This window comes from Salvia miltiorrhiza, chromosome 1 (assembly GCF_028751815.1).
Source record: "Salvia miltiorrhiza cultivar Shanhuang (shh) chromosome 1, IMPLAD_Smil_shh, whole genome shotgun sequence".
Lineage (NCBI taxonomy): Eukaryota > Viridiplantae > Streptophyta > Magnoliopsida > Lamiales > Lamiaceae > Salvia > Salvia miltiorrhiza.
The window spans coordinates 62,703,147-62,722,259 of NC_080387.1; the positions used below are offsets into that span (position 1 = coordinate 62,703,147).

Sequence of the window (19,113 nt, forward strand, 5' to 3'; positions counted from 1 at the left end):
CAGCAGATCGGCGCCAAACACAGCAGACCTCCAGCAGCAGACCGGCGCCGAACACAGCAGACCTCCAGCAGCAGCAGACCTCCAGCAGATCTCCGCCGGAAATCGGGATTTCCAATCTCGGATTTTCTCTGCACTTGTCATCTCGGATCTACTCTTTCTGCTGTAGCGATAAAGCTGAAGCCGTCGCCGTTATCGACTGTACTAGCAGATCGGCGCCGATCCCAGCAGACCTCCAACAGCAGCAGACCTCCAGCAGATCTCCATTACCAGCAGACCTCCTGCAGCAGAACTCCAGCAGATCTCCGCCGGAAATCGATATTTGCAATCTCGGATCTACTCTACACTTGTCATCTCGGATCTACTCTGTTTGGTTCTTCTGTTTGGTTCTGTGCAGTTGGATTGAGCCGTTTTGATTATATATGCTGTCAAATTAACATTGGTGGTTTAAATGGAATGGAGAGAGGTGAGGAAAAGAAGGGTTGGCCAACCCTTTTCTGAGAGAATACCGGCAAGGCACCAAAGATATCCAAATCCTAGGAACACAAGCCTCAGTTCGAGAAGAACCTTCAATGGAACAGACGGTGGGAGATTTGGGCGACAATCGACGGGGGGGAAGTGGAATGGGAGGGATAAGGCGATCACCACTTTCTTCGTCAACAATTTGCCAGACGGCTGCAGCGCGGATTTCCTGAGAAGAAAGTTTGCCACGGTCTTGGAACCTACCGAAGTTGTTTGTCCAAAAAAGAGGGATTTGCGTGGGAAAGCTTTCGGTTTTGTTAGGTTCGGGGGGGTGAGTTTTCCCGATAAGTTACTTGCGGATCTGAACACGCTATGGATCGGCAGTTATAAAATCAGGGTCTATAAACCAAGGTTTGAGCGAGAACTGAGGGCTGAAAGGCGGGAGGATTTGAAGCTTGAAGGAGTGGCTGATAAGGGTCAGGAGAAAGTTCGTGTTTTGGAGAGAGCGGATAGGAAAGCTGGAATTTCCTTCAAAGATATTCTCACGGGGAACGAAGAAAAGGAGACACGAGCAGAAGAAGTACTTCACTTCAAGCCAACGGAGAAGGAGAAAGCTTGGATACTTGGGGCGGTTACCGGTCTTCTGAAAAATGAGTTCTTGTGGGAAGAGGTCAAAGACGAAATCATCGGAGAATGTTCGGGGAAATTGAAAGTTTCGACACTTGGAGGAAATCTAGTTCTCTTTCAGAGTGCATGCGGAGATTCAACTGAAGAAATCCTTAAAGAGATGGACGAATGGTTTCAGTTCTGGTTCTTGTGGAGTAGGAAATGGAAGATCGGCGATGTTTCGCATCAAAGAGTGGTCTGGACCAAATGGGTGGGTGTGCCTTTACATGCATGGAATCCTCGTTTTTTCAACGATGCATGTGCTAGCTTTGGTGCGGTACGTAAAATTCATGAAGGCACCGCGACAAATGAAAAGTTCGATGAAGCCTTCATTCAGGTTGCCACGGGCCTCTATTCATGCGACAGAATTTTGGATTGCGTGATCGAGGGGACGTGTTTCAAAATTCGTGTCGAGGAGGTCCGAGATGCACCCAATCTCTGTGCCGGATGTAAGGCGGAGGAGGAGAGGACGGAATCGGACTCCGATTGGTCTTGGGAGGAGGACTCAACGGGGCCGGCAGATGCTATTATCGAGGATGACGACAAGCAATCTTACAACAGTGGCGGGGTTTCATTGTCCCAAGGAACAGTCTCTTCGCTTCCACCATCGCGTGAGGGGGGTAAAACAGAGGTTCTGATATCCATTGATGAAAATGCGGCGGAGGTTGTTTCGTGCGGGAAAAATGTGCCTAAAAGGAATGTGGGCGGCAATGTCAGAGGAAGACCTGTTGGGCCGAAACAAAGGAGTCCTAGGTCAGGCCCAACCGAAGCCCAGTCCAGTAAAGAAGATGAAGGCCCACATCATCTAGAGAGTGGCCCAGGAAATCAGGAAGCATTTTTGGCCCAGCCCTTTCTTGACTCTTGCGGTTGTTGTTTGGTCTCCCAGAGCCACCAAACAAGTGGAAAATCATCGACTCTTTTTGAGGAAGAAGTCACAATGGGAAGGGAAAATGGATCTGCGGAAGGTCAGGTGGGAGAGAGTTCATCCTGTCAAGTTTTTGCCAAAGAAACGAGGCTTTCAGCCGAGTCTGAATCGGAAAAAGACAAAGAACGCGAGGGCCAACCACGACAGTCAGAAGGTGAGGAGAGAAGACTTTTTCTTCAGGAAATGACCAAGAAAGATACCGCTGGTAAAGCTCTCGAAAATAACAAAAAGAAACAGAGCAAGAAATCGAAGAAGGTGTGCAAAACACAGGGAGAAAACAACGGTTGGGGCAAATTCATTGCGGATTTGGAAACCGAAAGTTTGGAAATCTGGAAATTAGGGAAAGCTTTGGGGCTTTCAAGCCAACTTACAGATCAGGAGATGGCTGCGCAAATTGAGGACCAAGAGGAAGGCAACGTGAGGACACTGGACAGAAGCTGGGAGTCAACCAAGTAAGTGTTCATGAATTTACTGTCATATAACATTCGGGGCCTTGGGAGTATTGGGAAACAGAAAGATGTTAGTGAGATTGTAAAAATGCAAAAGATTGACTTCTGTTGCCTTCAAGAAACAAAAATGACTGAGTTTGATTCATTGATGTGTAACTCTTGGTGGGGTTTTGATAATTTTGATCTTGCGGTTCGGAATTCTGAAGGGCGGTCTGGTGGTTTGGTTAGTGCTTGGAATAAAAACGTTTTCCAAGCTTCTAGCAAATGGGACGTGAGCGGGGCTGTGGTGGTGAATGGAAAATGGGTTCAAGATGATGTTGGGTGTTGCATCATTAATGTCTATGCACCAGTTGTTTCGGAAGAGAAATCTAGACTTTGGGATGTTATAAAAAATATAGTGGAACAGAATGCCGATTGCGGTGTCTGTGTGATGGGGGATTTTAACGCGGTGCGGAAGCGGGAAGAAAGAGTCGGAAGAGGGGACTCTTATGGGGCAGCAGATGCAAGAACCTTCGACAGCTTCATCGGTGATAGCGGCCTTACAGAAATCAGATCTCAAGGGCGCAAATTTACGTGGTTTAAGCCGAATGGGATGTGTAAAAGTAAACTGGATAGGTTTTTGGTTAACGACGCGTGGTTGCGTCAATGGGAGGGGTCGATGGGACGTGGTCTGCAACGCACCATTTCGGATCATTGCCCTATTGTTTTGGTGTCAAAAGCAGAAGATTGGGGACCAAGGCCTTTCAGATTCCTCAATGTGTGGGTGTCACATCCGGAGTTTGAACAACAGGTTACGAAAGTGTGGACAACGGACGGAATGACGGGATGGAGATGCTTTGTGGTCAGTGAAAAATTGAAGAAATTGAAAACGGAACTGAAAGAATGGAATAAATCCACTTTTGGGAATATTGATGAGAAGATACAGGTTTTGAAGACTGAATTGCAAACTCTTGACCACAAAGATGAAGAGCATGGAATTGAGGAGTCCGAAATCATTCGAAGAAATGAAATCCAAGCGAATATTTTCCTACAGCTGAAAGACAAACAAAGGGTCTTGCAACAGCAAGCTAAGGTTCGGTGGCTCAAAAGCGGTGATCTTAACACGGGATTCTATCACCGAGCGATTCTTGGGAGAAGGAAAAAGAATGAAATCTTAGGATTATACTTTGGAAATCAGTGGGTGTCTAATCCAGGGGAGGTCAAATCCAAAGTACGGGAACATTTCGAAGTATTCTTCAAAAAAAGGACACGGGTTCTGCCAAACCTCCCCAACGATTTCCTCAAGAAAAAACTCTCTGATGAAGAGCGGAATTGGCTGTGCAGGGAGTTCGATTTGGAGGAGATTAAGGAAGCGGTGTGGAGCTGTGGTGGCGACAAGAGTCCTGGTCCAGATGGGTTCACGTTCTCCTTCTGGAAGAATGCATGGTCGACAGTCAAGGATGATCTTCTCCAAGTTCTGAAAGAGTTTTTCGAGAACGGGAGGATCCCCAAAGGAAGCAATACTTCGTTCATTGTTCTAATTCCGAAGAAGGAAGGGGCAGAGAAGATGGATGAGTTCAGACCGATCTCCCTGATCAATAGCTTATACAAAATCATTGCAAAAATCATTGCAGGGAGGTTGAAAATGGTGATGGGGTCTATTATCTCGGACAAACAGTGCGCTTTTATTAAAGGACGGTTCATTCTTGATGGTGTGGTTATTCTCAACGAAGCAATTGCGGAAGCAAAGAAAAAGAAGATTGGTCGTATTTTCTTCAAGATCGACTTTGCTAAAGCTTACGACTCCGTTCAATGGGATTTCCTTGATGCTTTATTCGGTCTTATGAACTTCGATCAGAAATGGCGTAATTGGGTTAAGGGATGCCTCGACTCGGCGTCAGGCAGCGTGCTGGTGAACGGATCGTCCACAGGTGTCTTCAAAATGGAACGAGGTCTAATTAAGGCAGGGGGATCCGTTGTCCCCTTTCCTCTTTTTAGTCATCGCCGAAGGGTTAAATGCCTTGATGGAGAGAGCTACTGATCTCCAGCTCGTGTCTCCGGCTGTTTTGGGGATGGATAAAATTTCTGTGTCACATCTTCAATATGCAGATGACACAATATTCCTGTTGGCAGCTAACGAAGGGAATGTTAATTTTATTAAAAGGATCCTTCTTCTTTTCCAATTCCTTTCAGGGCTCAAAATCAACTTCGACAAGAGCAACTTGATGGCAGTGGGTGTCGAAAATACGTGTTTAAGGAGGTGGACAGGTTATCTCAACTGTAAGGAGGGATCTCTTCCTTTCAATTATCTCGGTATCAAGGTTGGGGGACGGATGAATAGCAGTGTGGAATGGAGTTGCGTGGTGGAAAAAGTGTTGAGGAAAATCAGAGGTTGGAAGAAGAAATCTCTTTCTTTGGCAGGGCGCATCGTTCTTGTGAAGTCGGTCCTTCAAGCCATCCCAGTGTATCAATTGTCTTTTTCCTTCATTCCTAAATCGGTAATTCACGACCTCAACTCCGTTTTTGGAAAATTTTTGTGGGGGGGAAGTGGCGTGTCTAGGTCTATTGCTTGGTTCAAATGGAAAGACATGTGTGTCGACAAGCTTTAAGGGGGATTGGGCTTTCGAAACATTGAATGGTTTAACAAGGTCTTGGTGTTTAAATGGGTGTGGAGGTATTTGGTCGAGAGGGAGGCGTTGTGGGTCAGGGTGATTAAATCCTTGTACGGGGATTTGTCAAGAGGGGAGGGGGGGGGAGTGGAGGGTGGAGAAAAGGGGCGGGATGAAGGGATGGTGGTCGAAAATTGTTGGGAGGGTGGGGAGGGAGGAAGAAAAGTGGTTTAGTGGCAATATTCAAAGGTTTATGGGGAATGGTAGAGAGGTTAGTTTTTGGGGTGAGACGTGGGTGGGGAACAGCAACCTCAAAATCCTCTTCCCTAGACTTTTTAATCTTAGCCTCTTTAAAGATGGTAATGTGGAGGAGGCTGGGAAATGGACGGAGGAAGGGTGGGTGTGGGATCTCAAGTGGCGAAGGGAGCTGAGGGAGAGGGAGAAAGAGATGGAGGAAAATTTGCGGTCAGTCATTGGGGCGCTTTCTCCTTGCCCAGACCTAAAGGACGGTTGGAGCTGGAAGGACGCAGTGGGGGGAAAATTCTCAACTAAAGCAGCCTATGAGGAGTGCGCAAAGGCGGAAGGTGATCATTTTGGGAGACACATTGAAGCTAGCGCACAACTGTGGACGGCACCGGCCCCTAACAAAGCCAGAGTGACAGCTTGGAGAAGCATTTGTAACAGGCTGCCAACATGCGAAAACCTTCTCAAAAGGAATGTCCTCATCCCAGCCGAAGAACAGTGGTGCAATGCGTGTGTGTGGAGGGAGGAAACAACTGAACATTCTTTTCTCCATTGTCCGAAAGTCGACCGCGTGTGGGACAAAATCAATCAATGGATCGGAATGAAAACGGCAAAACCACAAAAAGTCGAACATCATTTCATGTCTTTCATTTGAGGAGAAAGAGGTAAGAGAAACAAGAACTTCCTTAAAGCTCTTTGGATAGGGACTGTTTGGCTGATCTGGAAGTATAGGAATGAGAGTAGGTTTGAGAACAAGAATTGGGAGGTGTCCAATCTTGTTAATGAGGTCAAAGGGAGGCTTTGGAGCTGGAACAAAATCTTCCATGTGGTCGATTCCAATGTTCCTTTTACCTTGTGGTGCTCTAACGAGTACGCACCACTTGTTTGATGTTTTTGGTACTCCTGGTACCGCCCCAGTTTTTTTAATAGATTTTTAATTGATAAAAAAAAAAAAAAAAAAAAGTGGGGCCAATAGGTAAAGATATACTAATTTTAAAAGCAAGGGAGGGTATAATTGTCCAAAAAGTAGAGTAGGAGTTTTTTTGGTGGACAAATATTTAAGGGCAAGTAGGAGTTTTTTTGGTGGACGGAGGGAGTAGTTTTAGAGCTAAGTATCGGGTTCACAAGTTTAACTAAAATTTGGTAAATAAATGGAGTGGGCTTAACCATCTGATATTTTACAGAAAGCCCATAATAGTCAATAAATATATACTGTATAAACCTAATATTGGGCCCTAAACTATTACATCTCCAACCTTCTTCAACTAACACGTCCGTCAACATATGTTATTTCCTCCTCACTCTCCAAGAATTCTCTACGCTGTTAACAATACTGGTAAATTTTCTCGTGTTTCCCTGTACAAATGAATATCCACTGAAAAAGTTTACGCCATTACGAGAAAAGCGAATTGTTTACTTTTCTTTTTTTCTTCAGCTTTTGGATGTTTTAGGGCCAAATATTAGGCATATTGATGCTGCGGTAATTCTATATGGGCGAATTTGATTCATATCATGTTGGATTATTAGCGTGATTCAATGCCATAAATGTAATTTCATGTTGGATTATTAGCGTGATTTAATGCCATAAATGAAATGGTAAATTGCAATTAATTTGCGCGGAGGATTGAATTTGCTTTATTTATGATAATTCATCTCTCTTGCTGCTTTGTTTCTTATGCTTTGTGGTTTTGTAGTGATTACTGGTTAAGCAAAATTGAGACGCTATATTGAAATATTAATATAAGCTGATGGTTTATTGGTTCGTGCTCGATGATTACTGCTTTGTTTCTTGATTTGCCGTAAGGTAAGGAGAATTCGATGGAAATATCATTAGTTTTTTAAGGTTGTGTTATCTTTAGTTGTAAATTTATCATGAGAAAAAAAGGGATAATTTTTTTTTCTACCTTTAAAACCCTCATTTCTTTTCCCTCATTTTCTACAAAAGAAAAATTCGCCGCTTCTCATTTCCTCATTTTCACTCCAAAGAGCGATAATATTATCACCCTAAGTGTATTTTGCAATGCAGGAGAAGGAAATATCTATTTAGGAGTATAACCACAGTCCTGTTTGAATTATGTGCACTGGAAAGAAAGTTGGCTTGTTTCTTTGTTTGAAATTGTTGATTTTGTGCTGCAGAAAAGTGTAGGTTTCAGTGGATTCTTCATCTCTTATATCTGATGCCTATTTTTAGATGGTTCATTTTCCAGACATTTCGTGGAGTGTCATCTCTCTGTTCCCTTTCTTTCCCCTTTGCTGCAGTCGTATGATTATTTGTTAAAAAATACTAATAACTAGTTAACTATCTGAATCAGCTCATGATTGTTTAGTGGCAGGCTCAATAATGGCTGATTGGAGCAAACTACCATATGATATCGTTCACAAGGTTGCTACACATTTATCAGTGATTGAGGATTTCCTTGCATTTTCTGCTGTTTGTTGCTCGTGGCGATCAGTTTATTTGGCTAAGGAATGGAATCCAGGTCCTCAGGTTCCGGTATTAATGTTCTCCAATGATGACAACATTAACATTAGAAGTTTCTTAAGCTTGAATAGAAATAAGGTTTCTAACTCAGAGCTGCCCGAGGCTCGTGGTAGGCGGTGTTGGGGTTCTTCTTCAGGGTGGCTTGTAACTATAGGATATGATCATGAAATCCGGCTTCTCAATCCCTTTACTCATGTCTCTTATAATCTTCCGCCTAAGTCCTCACTAGAAATCAGCTTTGGTGATTTTCTGAGTTGGTATGATATCATAGAGAGAGCCTTTGTCTTCAGGAATCCACGCACTTCAGATGCTAATGAGGACTTGATGGTTATGATCATTTACGGCACAATGAAGCAGCTAGCGTTATGTAGACCTGGCTACAGTTCTTGGAGATGTGTCAAAGATAAAATTCATGCCGAGTTTATAGATGTTACGTGTGTAAAAGATCAAATCTTTGCTCTCTCCTTCATGGGAGTCCTCGTCCTCATTGATATTGATAGCCTAGCTGTAACTGCTATAAGTGGCCAAGACCCTCCTAGGAATGTTGCCTTATCACTTATTACTGGGGGCTCTGAGCAAATATCCTTGGTCGAATCATCTGGGGATCTCTGGATGGTTTACCAAGCCCAGGGGAGGAACCCATGGAGGTCTCGCGTAGAGTCAACAGCATTTCTGGTCTACAATTTCGATTTTGACAACAAACAGTGGATCAGATTGAGCAACTTGGGAAGTCGCACAATTTTTGTTGGTGATAGTAGCTCTATTGTTGTACGTGCAACCTGTTCTCTGAAGTGCGAAAGTAACAGCGTTTATTTTGTTGCGTCAAGGAAGGAAAATGGGTGGCCGAAGAGGATGACTCACGTCAATGTAGGTGTGTATAGCGTGAGGAGTGGAGTTTCAGTACACCTCTGCATAGGCCCTGATATTCCTAAGCGTTTTTCTTTCCCGATGTGGGTGCTGCCTACCTTGTATTAGATCGAGCTTCGTTTTGTTCGTTGTATTCAGGCGAAGGATTTTGTTCGCCGTGTTCAGGCAACGAGGCAAAAATCTGGATTCTGAGAGATGTGCATTGATGTAAGTATTTGATTCTGCACTGACTCTCTGAAATAAGTTTGTGATTTTTAAGATTCAAGATGAGGGATTTTGATCTCATATGAATTGCAGTTTACATGTATGGAATTGAAACATTATAACTTTTTGAATGTGTTATCGAGTGGAGCCGAGTTATTATAAATATAGCATATAGTATGGCATTGTCATTATATATTGGCTACAGAAACATGTTAATGAGCTCCAATGAACCTGGAGAGTTAGAATGTGAAGCAAATAAAGGCCAGATACATGTAAAGAAGCTCAATTTCTGAACCCGGACCAAATTCGAGTCAAAATTCCTATATTTGTACTCTTCTGAATATTACTCATTTCAAAAAAGGAGAAGAAGAGTTACTATTGAAGTTAGAAATGAACCCAACTATTCTTAATTAATGTCACTTCATCCGTCCCACTATAAATATCTCATTCCTTTTTTTTAGGTAACATATTCTCTCTTTATACCTAATATTTAAATAATTTTCACCAATCCACTTTATCTACTAATTACATACTATTTCTTAATCTCCGTATCCAAAAGTAATGAGACATTTATAATGGAACAGATGGAGTATTTCATTCTTACAGTAAGAATTTTGGATACAACAAAGATCTCCAATTTCATGGGATATTCATTGAAGTGAATCTCGGCCGTATATACGTCTTAATGCATCGCGTATCCATATGGATAAAGAAATTGAATCTTTCTAGAAAATCGTCTACGTTCCTTTATTTCGCGGCGTGGATCAATTTCATTTTTGTTGGTATGTTTAAAGCATTGTTATTTGTTACAGCTTCTAACTACAACTTGTTAACGCACGCATAATATCCCAAAAATGTATTGTCTTCACTCTTCAGCCCAAGATGTAATAGTCAAACTTTGCTTAAAAGGAAGACCAACCTAAAATTGAATTTTTTTGGACAATAATGAGAAAATTATCAGTATTCAGACCGTTTCTCCAGCCCTTATTTTTGTATTTTCGATTTTCAATTTCCTACAGTTCATATTAGTATTCGTCACATACATGTTAGTGGCATTTTATTACATTTATAAAGTGAAATAATAGATGAAAGATACATCAAACTACCGATTGCGATCAAGATCCAAGAAACTTGGGAAAATAAAGTCAAAATAGTGCAATTAATGGCAGATTTCTTCAATTTCATCTTCAAAAATCAAAATACAAGCTGCACGCACATCAAATATTCTCAAAACAAAAATCAAATAAATTTGTATGCGTGTTGACTTAACGTTAGAGGTCCTGAGATTGAATCCATCGTGCGGTTTTTAATTTTTTTTATTTACTTGTTAATTTATAAAATCAAATCAAATCAAAGAAACTTCGGTTAAGAATTTTCAGAAAATGGTAAGCAGAATCCAGACAAATATAGCAGCCGTAACTGCAAAATAGCACTATATATAAGACCTGTGATATAAGAAAAACATTCAAACCTTACCCAAATTATAAAAAAAAAAAAATTGTAAACGATGACATCATTCAAAACAACAAAGAAACACCATAAACACATCAACAACCCTTTCCCCTCCAACCCAAAGACTCTTCCTTTGATCCAAGGAAGTCTATTTTTCGATCCTCAAACACTTCCTCCACAGCAAGTTTACGACATAGGCCATGATTTCCAGCTGAAGTGGTCGTCAAACAATGGAGGGTCTCTCGCAGTTTGCCACAAGTCCAACTTCTCAAGATCGATATGGTCTACGGTGCCGGGCCGGGCCTTCGTCTCTGCAACCGCCGCCGACACAGAGGTGGAGGAGAGCAGGGGATCGTTCGTGGTCAAAGACAGCAACATCCGCCTCGTATGCAGTCATCAAACTGTTGAAGAGATCAGAGTCATTCAAGAATCGGACCCGGAAAGGGATAGGGCCCGGGCCCTATCACCTTCTATGCTGATCAAAGGGAGGGTTTTTAATGTGAAGGGAGGGAGAAGAGGGCGTGTTGAGAGTGAAAGTTTGGAGCTTGTTGAGAAGAGCATAGCTGCATATGCTAAGTATTGGATGGTGTTTGATCAGAAAAGCAGTGATCAAGTGGGGTTTCGAGTGAGGTTTGGGACGCCGAATTCGGGTCGGGACCAGAAGCTCTCTGCAAGAAGCTATGGATGCAGAGGCCTTGCTCGAAAATTGGGGAGAATTCGCAGGCTTCGAGTTGGATGGTGTGGATCTTTCTTGAAAAAGAGAGTGGTTGTTGCATTTTCTCAAGAAGAGGAGAATGTGGTGATGAAGAAGGCATCTTTTCTTGATTTCAATAGGGTTTGCCTCACTTATTCTAGTGAGAGGAGTGAGAGATTCTATGGCTTTGGAGAGCAGTTCTCTCACATGGATTTGAAGGGGAAGAGGGTGCCAATGTTGGTTCAAGAACAAGGGATCGGAAGAGGGGATCAGCCCATCACTTTTGCTGCTAATTTGGTTAGCTATAGGTGAAGATCATTTGCCACAATTCTTGAAAATAAAGATTGAATTTTTAAACGATAATTATGATTTATGATCATAAGATTTTTTTGTTCGAGTGCAGGGCAGGAGGTGATGAGAGCACAACTTATGCCCCTTCACCTTTTTACATCACTTCAAAGATGAGATCACTTTATCTTGAAGGATATAACTACTCAGTTTTTGATCTAACAAATGATGAATCTGTCCAGATACAGGTGATTTATGATGTGATCTCTATGATCAAGCTATGATGATTTAAGAAACAAAACTTGAATCTTTAAATTTGTGCAGTTGTATGGAGACATGATTGAAGGTAGAATCTTGAATGGGAACTCACCGGTTGAGCTCATTGAACGCTTCACGGAGACCATAGGTAGGCCTCAAGAGCTTCCCGAGTGGATAATCTCCGGGGCTGTGGTGGGCTTGCAAGGAGGCACGGACGTGGTTCGTGACATCTGGGAGCAGCTGCAAGCCATGGATACACCAATATCAGCATTTTGGTTGCAGGTAGAAAACAACATTTTCCTTTAAAATTAGATAAATATGAACATAGAATCTATGGCATTTGAGGGTTTTAGGAGATGTCAACTTATATCTGTGATGCTAATTGAGTGCTCGTCGTGTAGGATTGGGTAGGGCAGAGGAAGACAGTTATCGGGTCACAACTATGGTGGAATTGGGAAGTGGATTCAACTAGGTATACGGGTTGGAGACAGTTGATTGAAGATCTTAGTGCTCAGAAAATCAAAGTGATGACATACTGCAATCCTTGTCTAGCTCCAGTAAGTGAGAATTTTCTAATAGCTAGTTATAAGCTTGGTTAGAGATTCTAGCTTCGTGTTCGATGACAGTCACACTTATCATTCATCTATGCAGATGGATGAGAAGAAAAATGTGGGAAGGCACCTCTTTGAGGAAGCCATGAAGTTGGATATCTTAGTGAAGGATAAAAATGGAGGACCATACATGGTTCCCAACACGGCTTTTGATGTCGGGATGTTGGATTTCACGCACCCTAAAGCAGCACCTTGGTTCAAGCAGATCTTGAAAGAAATGGTGGATGATGGAGTCCGGGGCTGGATGGCTGATTTTGGCGAAGGCCTTCCAGTAGACGCTTGCCTCTATTCAGGTTGGGTTGATCACCTCTGATGTTTATTTTACGTATAATAGATATGACTAAAAGCTCAAATGAACTACAGGAGAGGATCCCATCACGGCCCACAACAGGTATCCGGAGATCTGGGCTAGGGTGAACAAGGAATTTGTGGAGGAATGGGAAAGCAGCCGGGCAGACGAGCCCTTGGTTTTCTTCATGAGGGCCGGCTTTCGAGATAGCCCAAAATGGGCTAGCCTGTTTTGGGAAGGGGATCAAATGGTGAGCTGGCAAGCCAATGATGGGATAAAAAGTGCAGTTGTAGGTTTGTTAAGCAGTGGGATATCTGGCTATGCTTTCAACCATAGTGATATTGGTGGCTATTGTGCTGTCAACTTGCCGTTTTTCAAGTACCAACGGAGCAAGGAGCTTCTGCTCCGTTGGATGGAGCTCAACGCGTTCACCACTGTCTTCCGTACACATGAAGTGAGCAAAATTTTTTACACTCAACAAAAGCTCAAAATTAAACACCATTTCTGCTGCGATACTAATTTTGCTTCATGTTTTGGCTTTGTGAATTTAGGGGAACAAGCCATCATGCAATAGCCAATTCTACTCCAACCAAAAAACTCTATCTCATTTCTCAAGATTTGCAAAGATTTACAAAGCATGGAAGTTCTACCGGCTGCAGCTAGTAAAGGTATCTCATCATCATATCTAAAAATCAAGTAACTCTTACTTGAAAGCAAAAACTAACGTAAAAACGCGCTCTTTTGAATGTTTATGCAGGAAGCATCGCAGAAGGGGCTGCCGGTGTGTCGCCACCTCTTCCTCCACTACCCAAAAGACGAGCATATTCACAAGCTAACATACGAGCAGTTTCTAGTTGGCTCGGAGATCCTAGTGGCGCCTGTGCTCGACAAAGGCAAGGAGGCTGTTAAGGTCTACTTCCCACAAGGGGAGAGTCATGTGTGGAAGCATGTTTGGACAGGAAAACTACATCACAAACAAGGTTTTGAAGCTTGGGTGGAAGCTCCAATGGGATATCCAGCCATTTTTGTGAAAGATGGATCCCAAATCGGAGAAAAGTTTCTAGAAAACCTTAGAGACTACAACATCTTGTGATAGAACAGATTCTTTGCAAATAGTTAGGATGGATGATTGATTTTAATTTGATTTGATTTCATCATGTGATTAAGTGCTCAAAATGTAAATAGCATGATTCATTTCAATCTTGGAAGCAAGAATCTTACATTAGATCAGATGTGAAGTCTGCATTTTAAAAAATCAATCTTGATTCAGTTATGAAGTCTTTACAAAATACAGATGATAATTAATTAAAATGTAAAAAGAAAGGTGGGATTTGCAGAAGTGGAATGAGAAGAACTCACTTTTCATGCATGGCACCTGCTTGAGCAATAACTGAAACTTTGTAAAGATGCAGGTTTTGAGGTTTTTGTTTGGTTAAGACGTCAAGTAAGAGTTGTTTATGTTGTTATATATATATATGTTGTTGTCTAAATAGCAGCTGATTCGGATACTTGTGTGGGTATATTCCCTCTCTTTCCGTTTACTTTTACACTCCCTTAATCTTGGATTATTTCTAGTTTCAGTCCCCAAAAATATAGGGTAAAAGATTTTGCTTTTTGCATGTGTTTGCAACTTCTTTAAGCTAAACTAATATTACTATATCTCTAAAAGAACATTTAAGCGGCGTGAACTTCTGATAATAATAATAATAATAATAACAACAACATTTTCATAGATAATATAGTTCAAAACATTTACTAAATTTTTTTTGGGGGCATTCAATACATTTTAGACATTTTTTTTATTAAAATACAAATATAATAATAATAATAATAACAACATTTTCATAGATAATATAGTTCAAAACATTTACTAAATTTTTTTTGGGGGCATTCAATACATTTTAGACATTTTTTACTAAAATACAAATATAATAATAATAATAATAACAACATTTTCATAGATAATATAGTTCAAAACATTTACTAAATTTTTTTTTGGGGGCATTCAATATATTTTAGACATTTTTTACTAAAATACAAATATAATAATAATAATAACAACATTTTCATAGATAATATAGTTCAACATTTACTAAAAAAAAATTGGGGGCATTCAATACATTTTAGACATTTTTTACTAAAATGCAAATATAATAATAATAATAATAACAACATTTTTAGATATATTATTAAAAAAAAATTCAAAATAGTGCGATCTATAATTCAAACTTCACCGCTCTTTCTCTCCAAATAAAAAGAAAAGAAAAGAAACCCTTTTCTTTGCACATGTAAATATTTAACTAGACAAATTATGATATTTTTACATTCACCAAAAAGAGAGATTATTTGCATAGAAAATGATGTTTTATGCCAAATTTCACATTAGAAAATACAGTCCTAGTCATTGGGCAGCTTAAAACGACTTTTTATTCATTTAATTATCGTTTCAAAAAGAATCTATATTATTAATAAAAAAAGAGGCTAAACAATCCTAAGACACAACTTGTAGATTGCCTATTTTACCTTTATTACATATTTTATTTTAAGGTTATTTTACATATTAATTCATTAGATATTACACTAAATCTATGTGATATATATCTATAGCTATTGATAAGGCTTATAGATAAATATATTCATTCAATAAATTATCTAATAAAATTAATAAATTAATAGATTTTCTAAAATAATAAATTATCAAATAAAATGACATTAATTATAGAGTAAAATTTTGAAGTAGCCAAAATGAAGCATAAAACACAATTTATGGCCACACATTGAAAAAACACAAATTTTGGCCATTTTTATAGCTTTGGGACGTTTTTGCCCTTAATTGGGCGGACTGGGTAGGGTCAGGAGCGCGGGTCGCGTGCCGGGTAGGATCAGGCACGCGGGTCGGGTTAGGCACTTATGGCACTATTAGTGCCATAAGTGCCAACGAAATTTTTTTTTACTCCCCCTGCCCTGTCTACCCCCCAGACCCCGACCCCACCCACCCCACCCACCCCAACCAAAACTTTTACTTTATTATTTTATTTTATGGCACTTATGGCACTAATAGTGCCATAAGTGCCAACGAAATGTTTTTTTTACTCCCCCTGCCCTGTCTACCCCCCAGACCCCCGACCCCACCCACCCCCAAGCCAAAAAATTTTACTTTATTATTTTATTTTATGGTTAGTGCCATAAGTGCCAACGAAAATCCAAAATAAAATAAAGTAAAATGGTCTTTTTAGCACTTATGGCACTAATAGTGCCATAAGTGCCAAACATGCAGAACAAATATAGAAACAACAGCATCATCTAAACCCTAAATTGAACATTTAAACCCTAAATGGATAATCGAAACCCTAAATGGAACATCTAAACCCTAAATGGATAATCTAAACCCTAAATGAAATATCTAAACCCTAGGGGAAGTGTTTAAAAAGTTCCTTTTGGCTTGGGGGTGGGTGGGGGGGTAGGGTCGGGGGTCAGGGGGTAGGCAGGGCAGTGGGAGTAAAAAAAAAATTATTGGCATGGGGTGGGTGGGGTTGGGGGTCTGGGGGTAGACAAGGCAGGGGAAGTAAAAAAAAAAAAAAATTGGCTTGGGGATGGGTGGTGGGGGGTGGGGTGGGTGGGGTCGGGGGTCTGGGGGGTAGACAAGGCAGGGGAAGTAAAAAAAAAAAAAAATTTGGCTTGGGGGTGGGTGGTGGGGGGGTGGGTGGGGTCGGGGGTCTGGGGGGGTAGACAAGGCAGGGGAAGTAAAAAAAAATTTTTTTTTTTGGCTTGGGGGTGGGTGGTGGGGGGTGGGTGGGGGGTGGGTGGGGTCGGGGGTCTGGGGTCTGGGGAGTAGACAAGGCAGGGGAAGTAAAAAAAAAATTTTTTTTTTTTTGGCTTGGGGGTGGGTGCGTGGGTGGGGTCGGGGGTCTGGGGGGTAGACAAGCAGGGGAAGTAAAATTTTTTTTTTTTTTTTTTGGCTTGGGGGGGGGGGGGGGTCGGGGGTCTGGGGAGTGGGGGGTAGACAAGGCATGGGTTAATCCCTAAATCTGGATCCGGGTCAAAGAAAGTTGTTGGATTTATTGGGTTAAAGGGTAAATTAGGTAGAGCACATAAAAGATAGCTAAATATTGATGTTTTAAATTTTGTGGACAAAATTTAAGTTTCAATCACCAATAGGGCCATCCGGCCCTATTGTTTCTTAATTATAAGTACAACCCATGTTCTTCTCTTAGTTAATTCTAAATGATTTCTAAATAAGAGAATATGCTAACATCCTTTTTCTTTGCGTCGAGAATAATGCCTCTTTTTTTCATCAAAATGCCCTCCCCCAAAAATTCAAAATTAAAAATAATGTAAAAGTTCTGTATATATACAAATATAATTTCAACTCAAAAAAATATTCAAATATAATTTCAGATATAAACAAATAAATACTTATAATCGTTAGCTTTTTTGGAAGGGAAATCCTAAGCTATTCCCTAATAAAGACTTGCTCGCTTCTTTCTCTCCATTCACTTTCCCCTCTCCCTCTCTCTCGCCGGCGCGCTCCTGTTTCAGTCATATTTCCGGTATGCAATCCCAATTTTTATTTTAAAATTATATATCTTTTCTTATATTTCTTTCTCAAGTTACTCGATTGTGTATTACGAATGAATGGGTTTTCTGAATCCTGAAATGGTGGCTAATGTGCGTAGTATTTTTCTCAATAATTATAAGGGTTTTCTTAATTTTAGTTATATATCTTATGGAAGTGATTAATTTAACAACTTTTCAAATTCTATGATATGGGTTTTCGAATAATTGCGAAATGCTGTCATTGGTTCAAAGGTGGAATCGAAAATTTTATGAAAAGAATCTGCATTTAGCTCTTTCAAGCATGAACTGATTGTTTGTAGATATTGATGCATTTTACTTAGCTGCTGAACGTTGTAGATAGATTGCTTTTGTGTTTAGAGTTAGAACTCAGTTTTGTTCAGCATGTTTAAGCTGATTGAAGTTTTGCTTGAGCAGTCTCAGATATTTAGGGTTTAGCAGTATGTTGTTTTATTTTACACACTGTGGAAAGAATCAGTGCCTAATCTCTGTCTTTGAAGTTGTCAATGAGAGTTTAGATACTACTATAAAACCATTGGGGCTCTTACGGTACTAAATCCAGCTTTTTGTCAGCTTGAATGATGACAATCTATATATTTTGTATACTTTTACGCTTGTGATTATAGTGCAATCAGATGTCAATGCGTTTATTAGGTGCTTATCTATGTGTTTTCTTCTTGATGAGTTTTCTTGTCGAAAATTTGCTAAGAGAAAATTATATTTAATTGTGGATCAAAATCACATCCTCTTTTGGAATATGAATGTGATTTGAGTTGTTCTCAATGAATTCCACTAATACGACTCTGCTATTGGGGGTTGGGAGCCTACTGTTATCCTATTCAATCCGAAGAATGTGTGTAATGCTGTCTTATGCTATGTTGAACAAAGATTGCTTTTTCTGAATCACCTTTCACTTGCTTTAGACCTTGAAAATTGGGAAAAATTCAATCCACCCTTGATTTGAATTTTGTTTCTTTTAGCAAAAACATTTGCTTCATTTGATATGTATCCTAAATGTGTCCATCCTAGCTAGTAGCTACTAGCCATGAGATTTACGAGCATTCTAACATGTTACATGCTTAGTCTTCATTGTAAAGAAAATAGAGTTTTCATCACCCCAAACTTTTTTCTATTTTGTTTACGTTTTCAATGATAATGGAGATGCATATGAACGTTAACTGAAAGGCAGATAGATTAGAGTTCAGTTTTCTACCAATTATTCATGATTATAGATGATAAAAAATGATATATTATAGAGAAAGTGGCATCTCCCTCATGCTAGTTCAGCCAACAAGCTTACCACATATCCAATTGTTGTTCATATCTTTGCGTAGCAAAATGGTTGTCCCTCCGCCAGTAAGGCCGGAAAGAGTGACGAAGTATCTCAAGCCATACGTCCTAAGGATGCACTTCACCAATAAGTATGTAAACGCACAAGTTGTCCACACACCAACTTCAACAGTGGCTGCTGCTGCTAGCACGCAGGAGAAAGCCCTTAGGCTGGCCATGGAAAAAGAGAAAGAGAACACTAGGGATGTTGCTGCTGCTGCAAAGATCGGCATGATACTCGCACAACGGCTGCTCGTTAGAAACATACCAGCCGTTACTGTGTTCTACAAGAGAGATCAAAAATACCATGGCAAGGTGAAAGCAGTAGTTGATCAATTAACAAGTGCAGGGGTGAAATTGATATGAACATGATGTTGGTTTTTTATTGATCTTGCATCTGATGCTGGTGATGAATCTCAAGACATAAATATTTCAGTGTGCTAGAATCACTTAGCTCTTGTATTTTGACTATTGTTTTGAGGTTTCAAATGATGAATAATTCATGTTATGGCTCGTCTTCCTCTTTATAAAAACAGAAAAACGAAGAATCAATTTTCAAAATAGTTAGGGTTAAATTTGTAAGTGTATATAGGGGATAAAGAGTGGTTAACGATGAACTTATTAATATTAACTATTGGAATTACAAGTAGCTTTGCTTCTTGTTTTTTAAAAATTATAGCCTAACGTGATAAATAAATCGGTCTCTCATTTTTCCTCAAAAAACAATAAAAAAT

General features: G+C 40.3%; 3 protein-coding genes and 1 long non-coding RNA gene across 9 annotated transcripts; 3 read left to right on the top strand and 1 right to left on the bottom strand.

The window, feature by feature from the left end:
* Window positions 1-6,545: 6,545 nt before the first annotated feature.
* LOC131002914 (F-box protein SKIP23-like) lies at window positions 6,546-9,046 on the top strand. 6 transcript variants are annotated; one of them, XM_057929407.1, is made up of 2 exons: window positions 6,546-6,666; window positions 7,658-9,046. In XM_057929407.1, the coding sequence occupies exons 1-2, from the start codon at window positions 6,615-6,617 to the stop codon at window positions 8,785-8,787; spliced, it is 1,182 nt and encodes a 393-aa protein (XP_057785390.1). In that variant the 5' UTR covers window positions 6,546-6,614; the 3' UTR covers window positions 8,788-9,046. The 6 variants fall into 6 exon arrangements, with proteins under 6 accessions (XP_057785390.1, XP_057785398.1, XP_057785401.1 ...); XM_057929415.1 differs by having other exon boundaries at window positions 6,578-6,666; window positions 7,664-9,046; XM_057929418.1 differs by lacking the exon at window positions 6,546-6,666 and adding an exon at window positions 6,673-6,810.
* A 1,236-nt stretch (window positions 9,047-10,282) lies between these two features.
* Window positions 10,283-13,917, bottom strand: LOC131002951 (uncharacterized). The gene is made up of 2 exons (XR_009094473.1): window positions 13,835-13,917; window positions 10,283-11,815 (listed from the first exon to the last, which is right to left on the bottom strand). It is a non-coding gene; the product is annotated as an uncharacterized LOC131002951 (long non-coding RNA).
* Window positions 10,391-13,705, top strand: LOC131002945 (uncharacterized). Its single transcript, XM_057929438.1, has 8 exons — window positions 10,391-11,337; window positions 11,433-11,565; window positions 11,642-11,857; window positions 11,977-12,132; window positions 12,227-12,479; window positions 12,550-12,929; window positions 13,027-13,143; window positions 13,233-13,705. Exons 1-8 carry the CDS (start codon window positions 10,391-10,393, stop codon window positions 13,566-13,568), a joined length of 2,538 nt encoding a protein of 845 aa, XP_057785421.1. The 3' UTR covers window positions 13,569-13,705.
* A 2,948-nt stretch (window positions 13,918-16,865) lies between the features above and the next one.
* On the top strand, window positions 16,866-18,892 carry LOC131002963 (uncharacterized). Its single transcript, XM_057929453.1, has 2 exons — window positions 16,866-17,025; window positions 18,385-18,892. The coding sequence occupies exon 2, from the start codon at window positions 18,389-18,391 to the stop codon at window positions 18,743-18,745; it is 357 nt and encodes a 118-aa protein (XP_057785436.1). The 5' UTR covers window positions 16,866-17,025; window positions 18,385-18,388; the 3' UTR covers window positions 18,746-18,892.
* The last annotated feature ends 221 nt before the right edge of the window (window positions 18,893-19,113 follow it).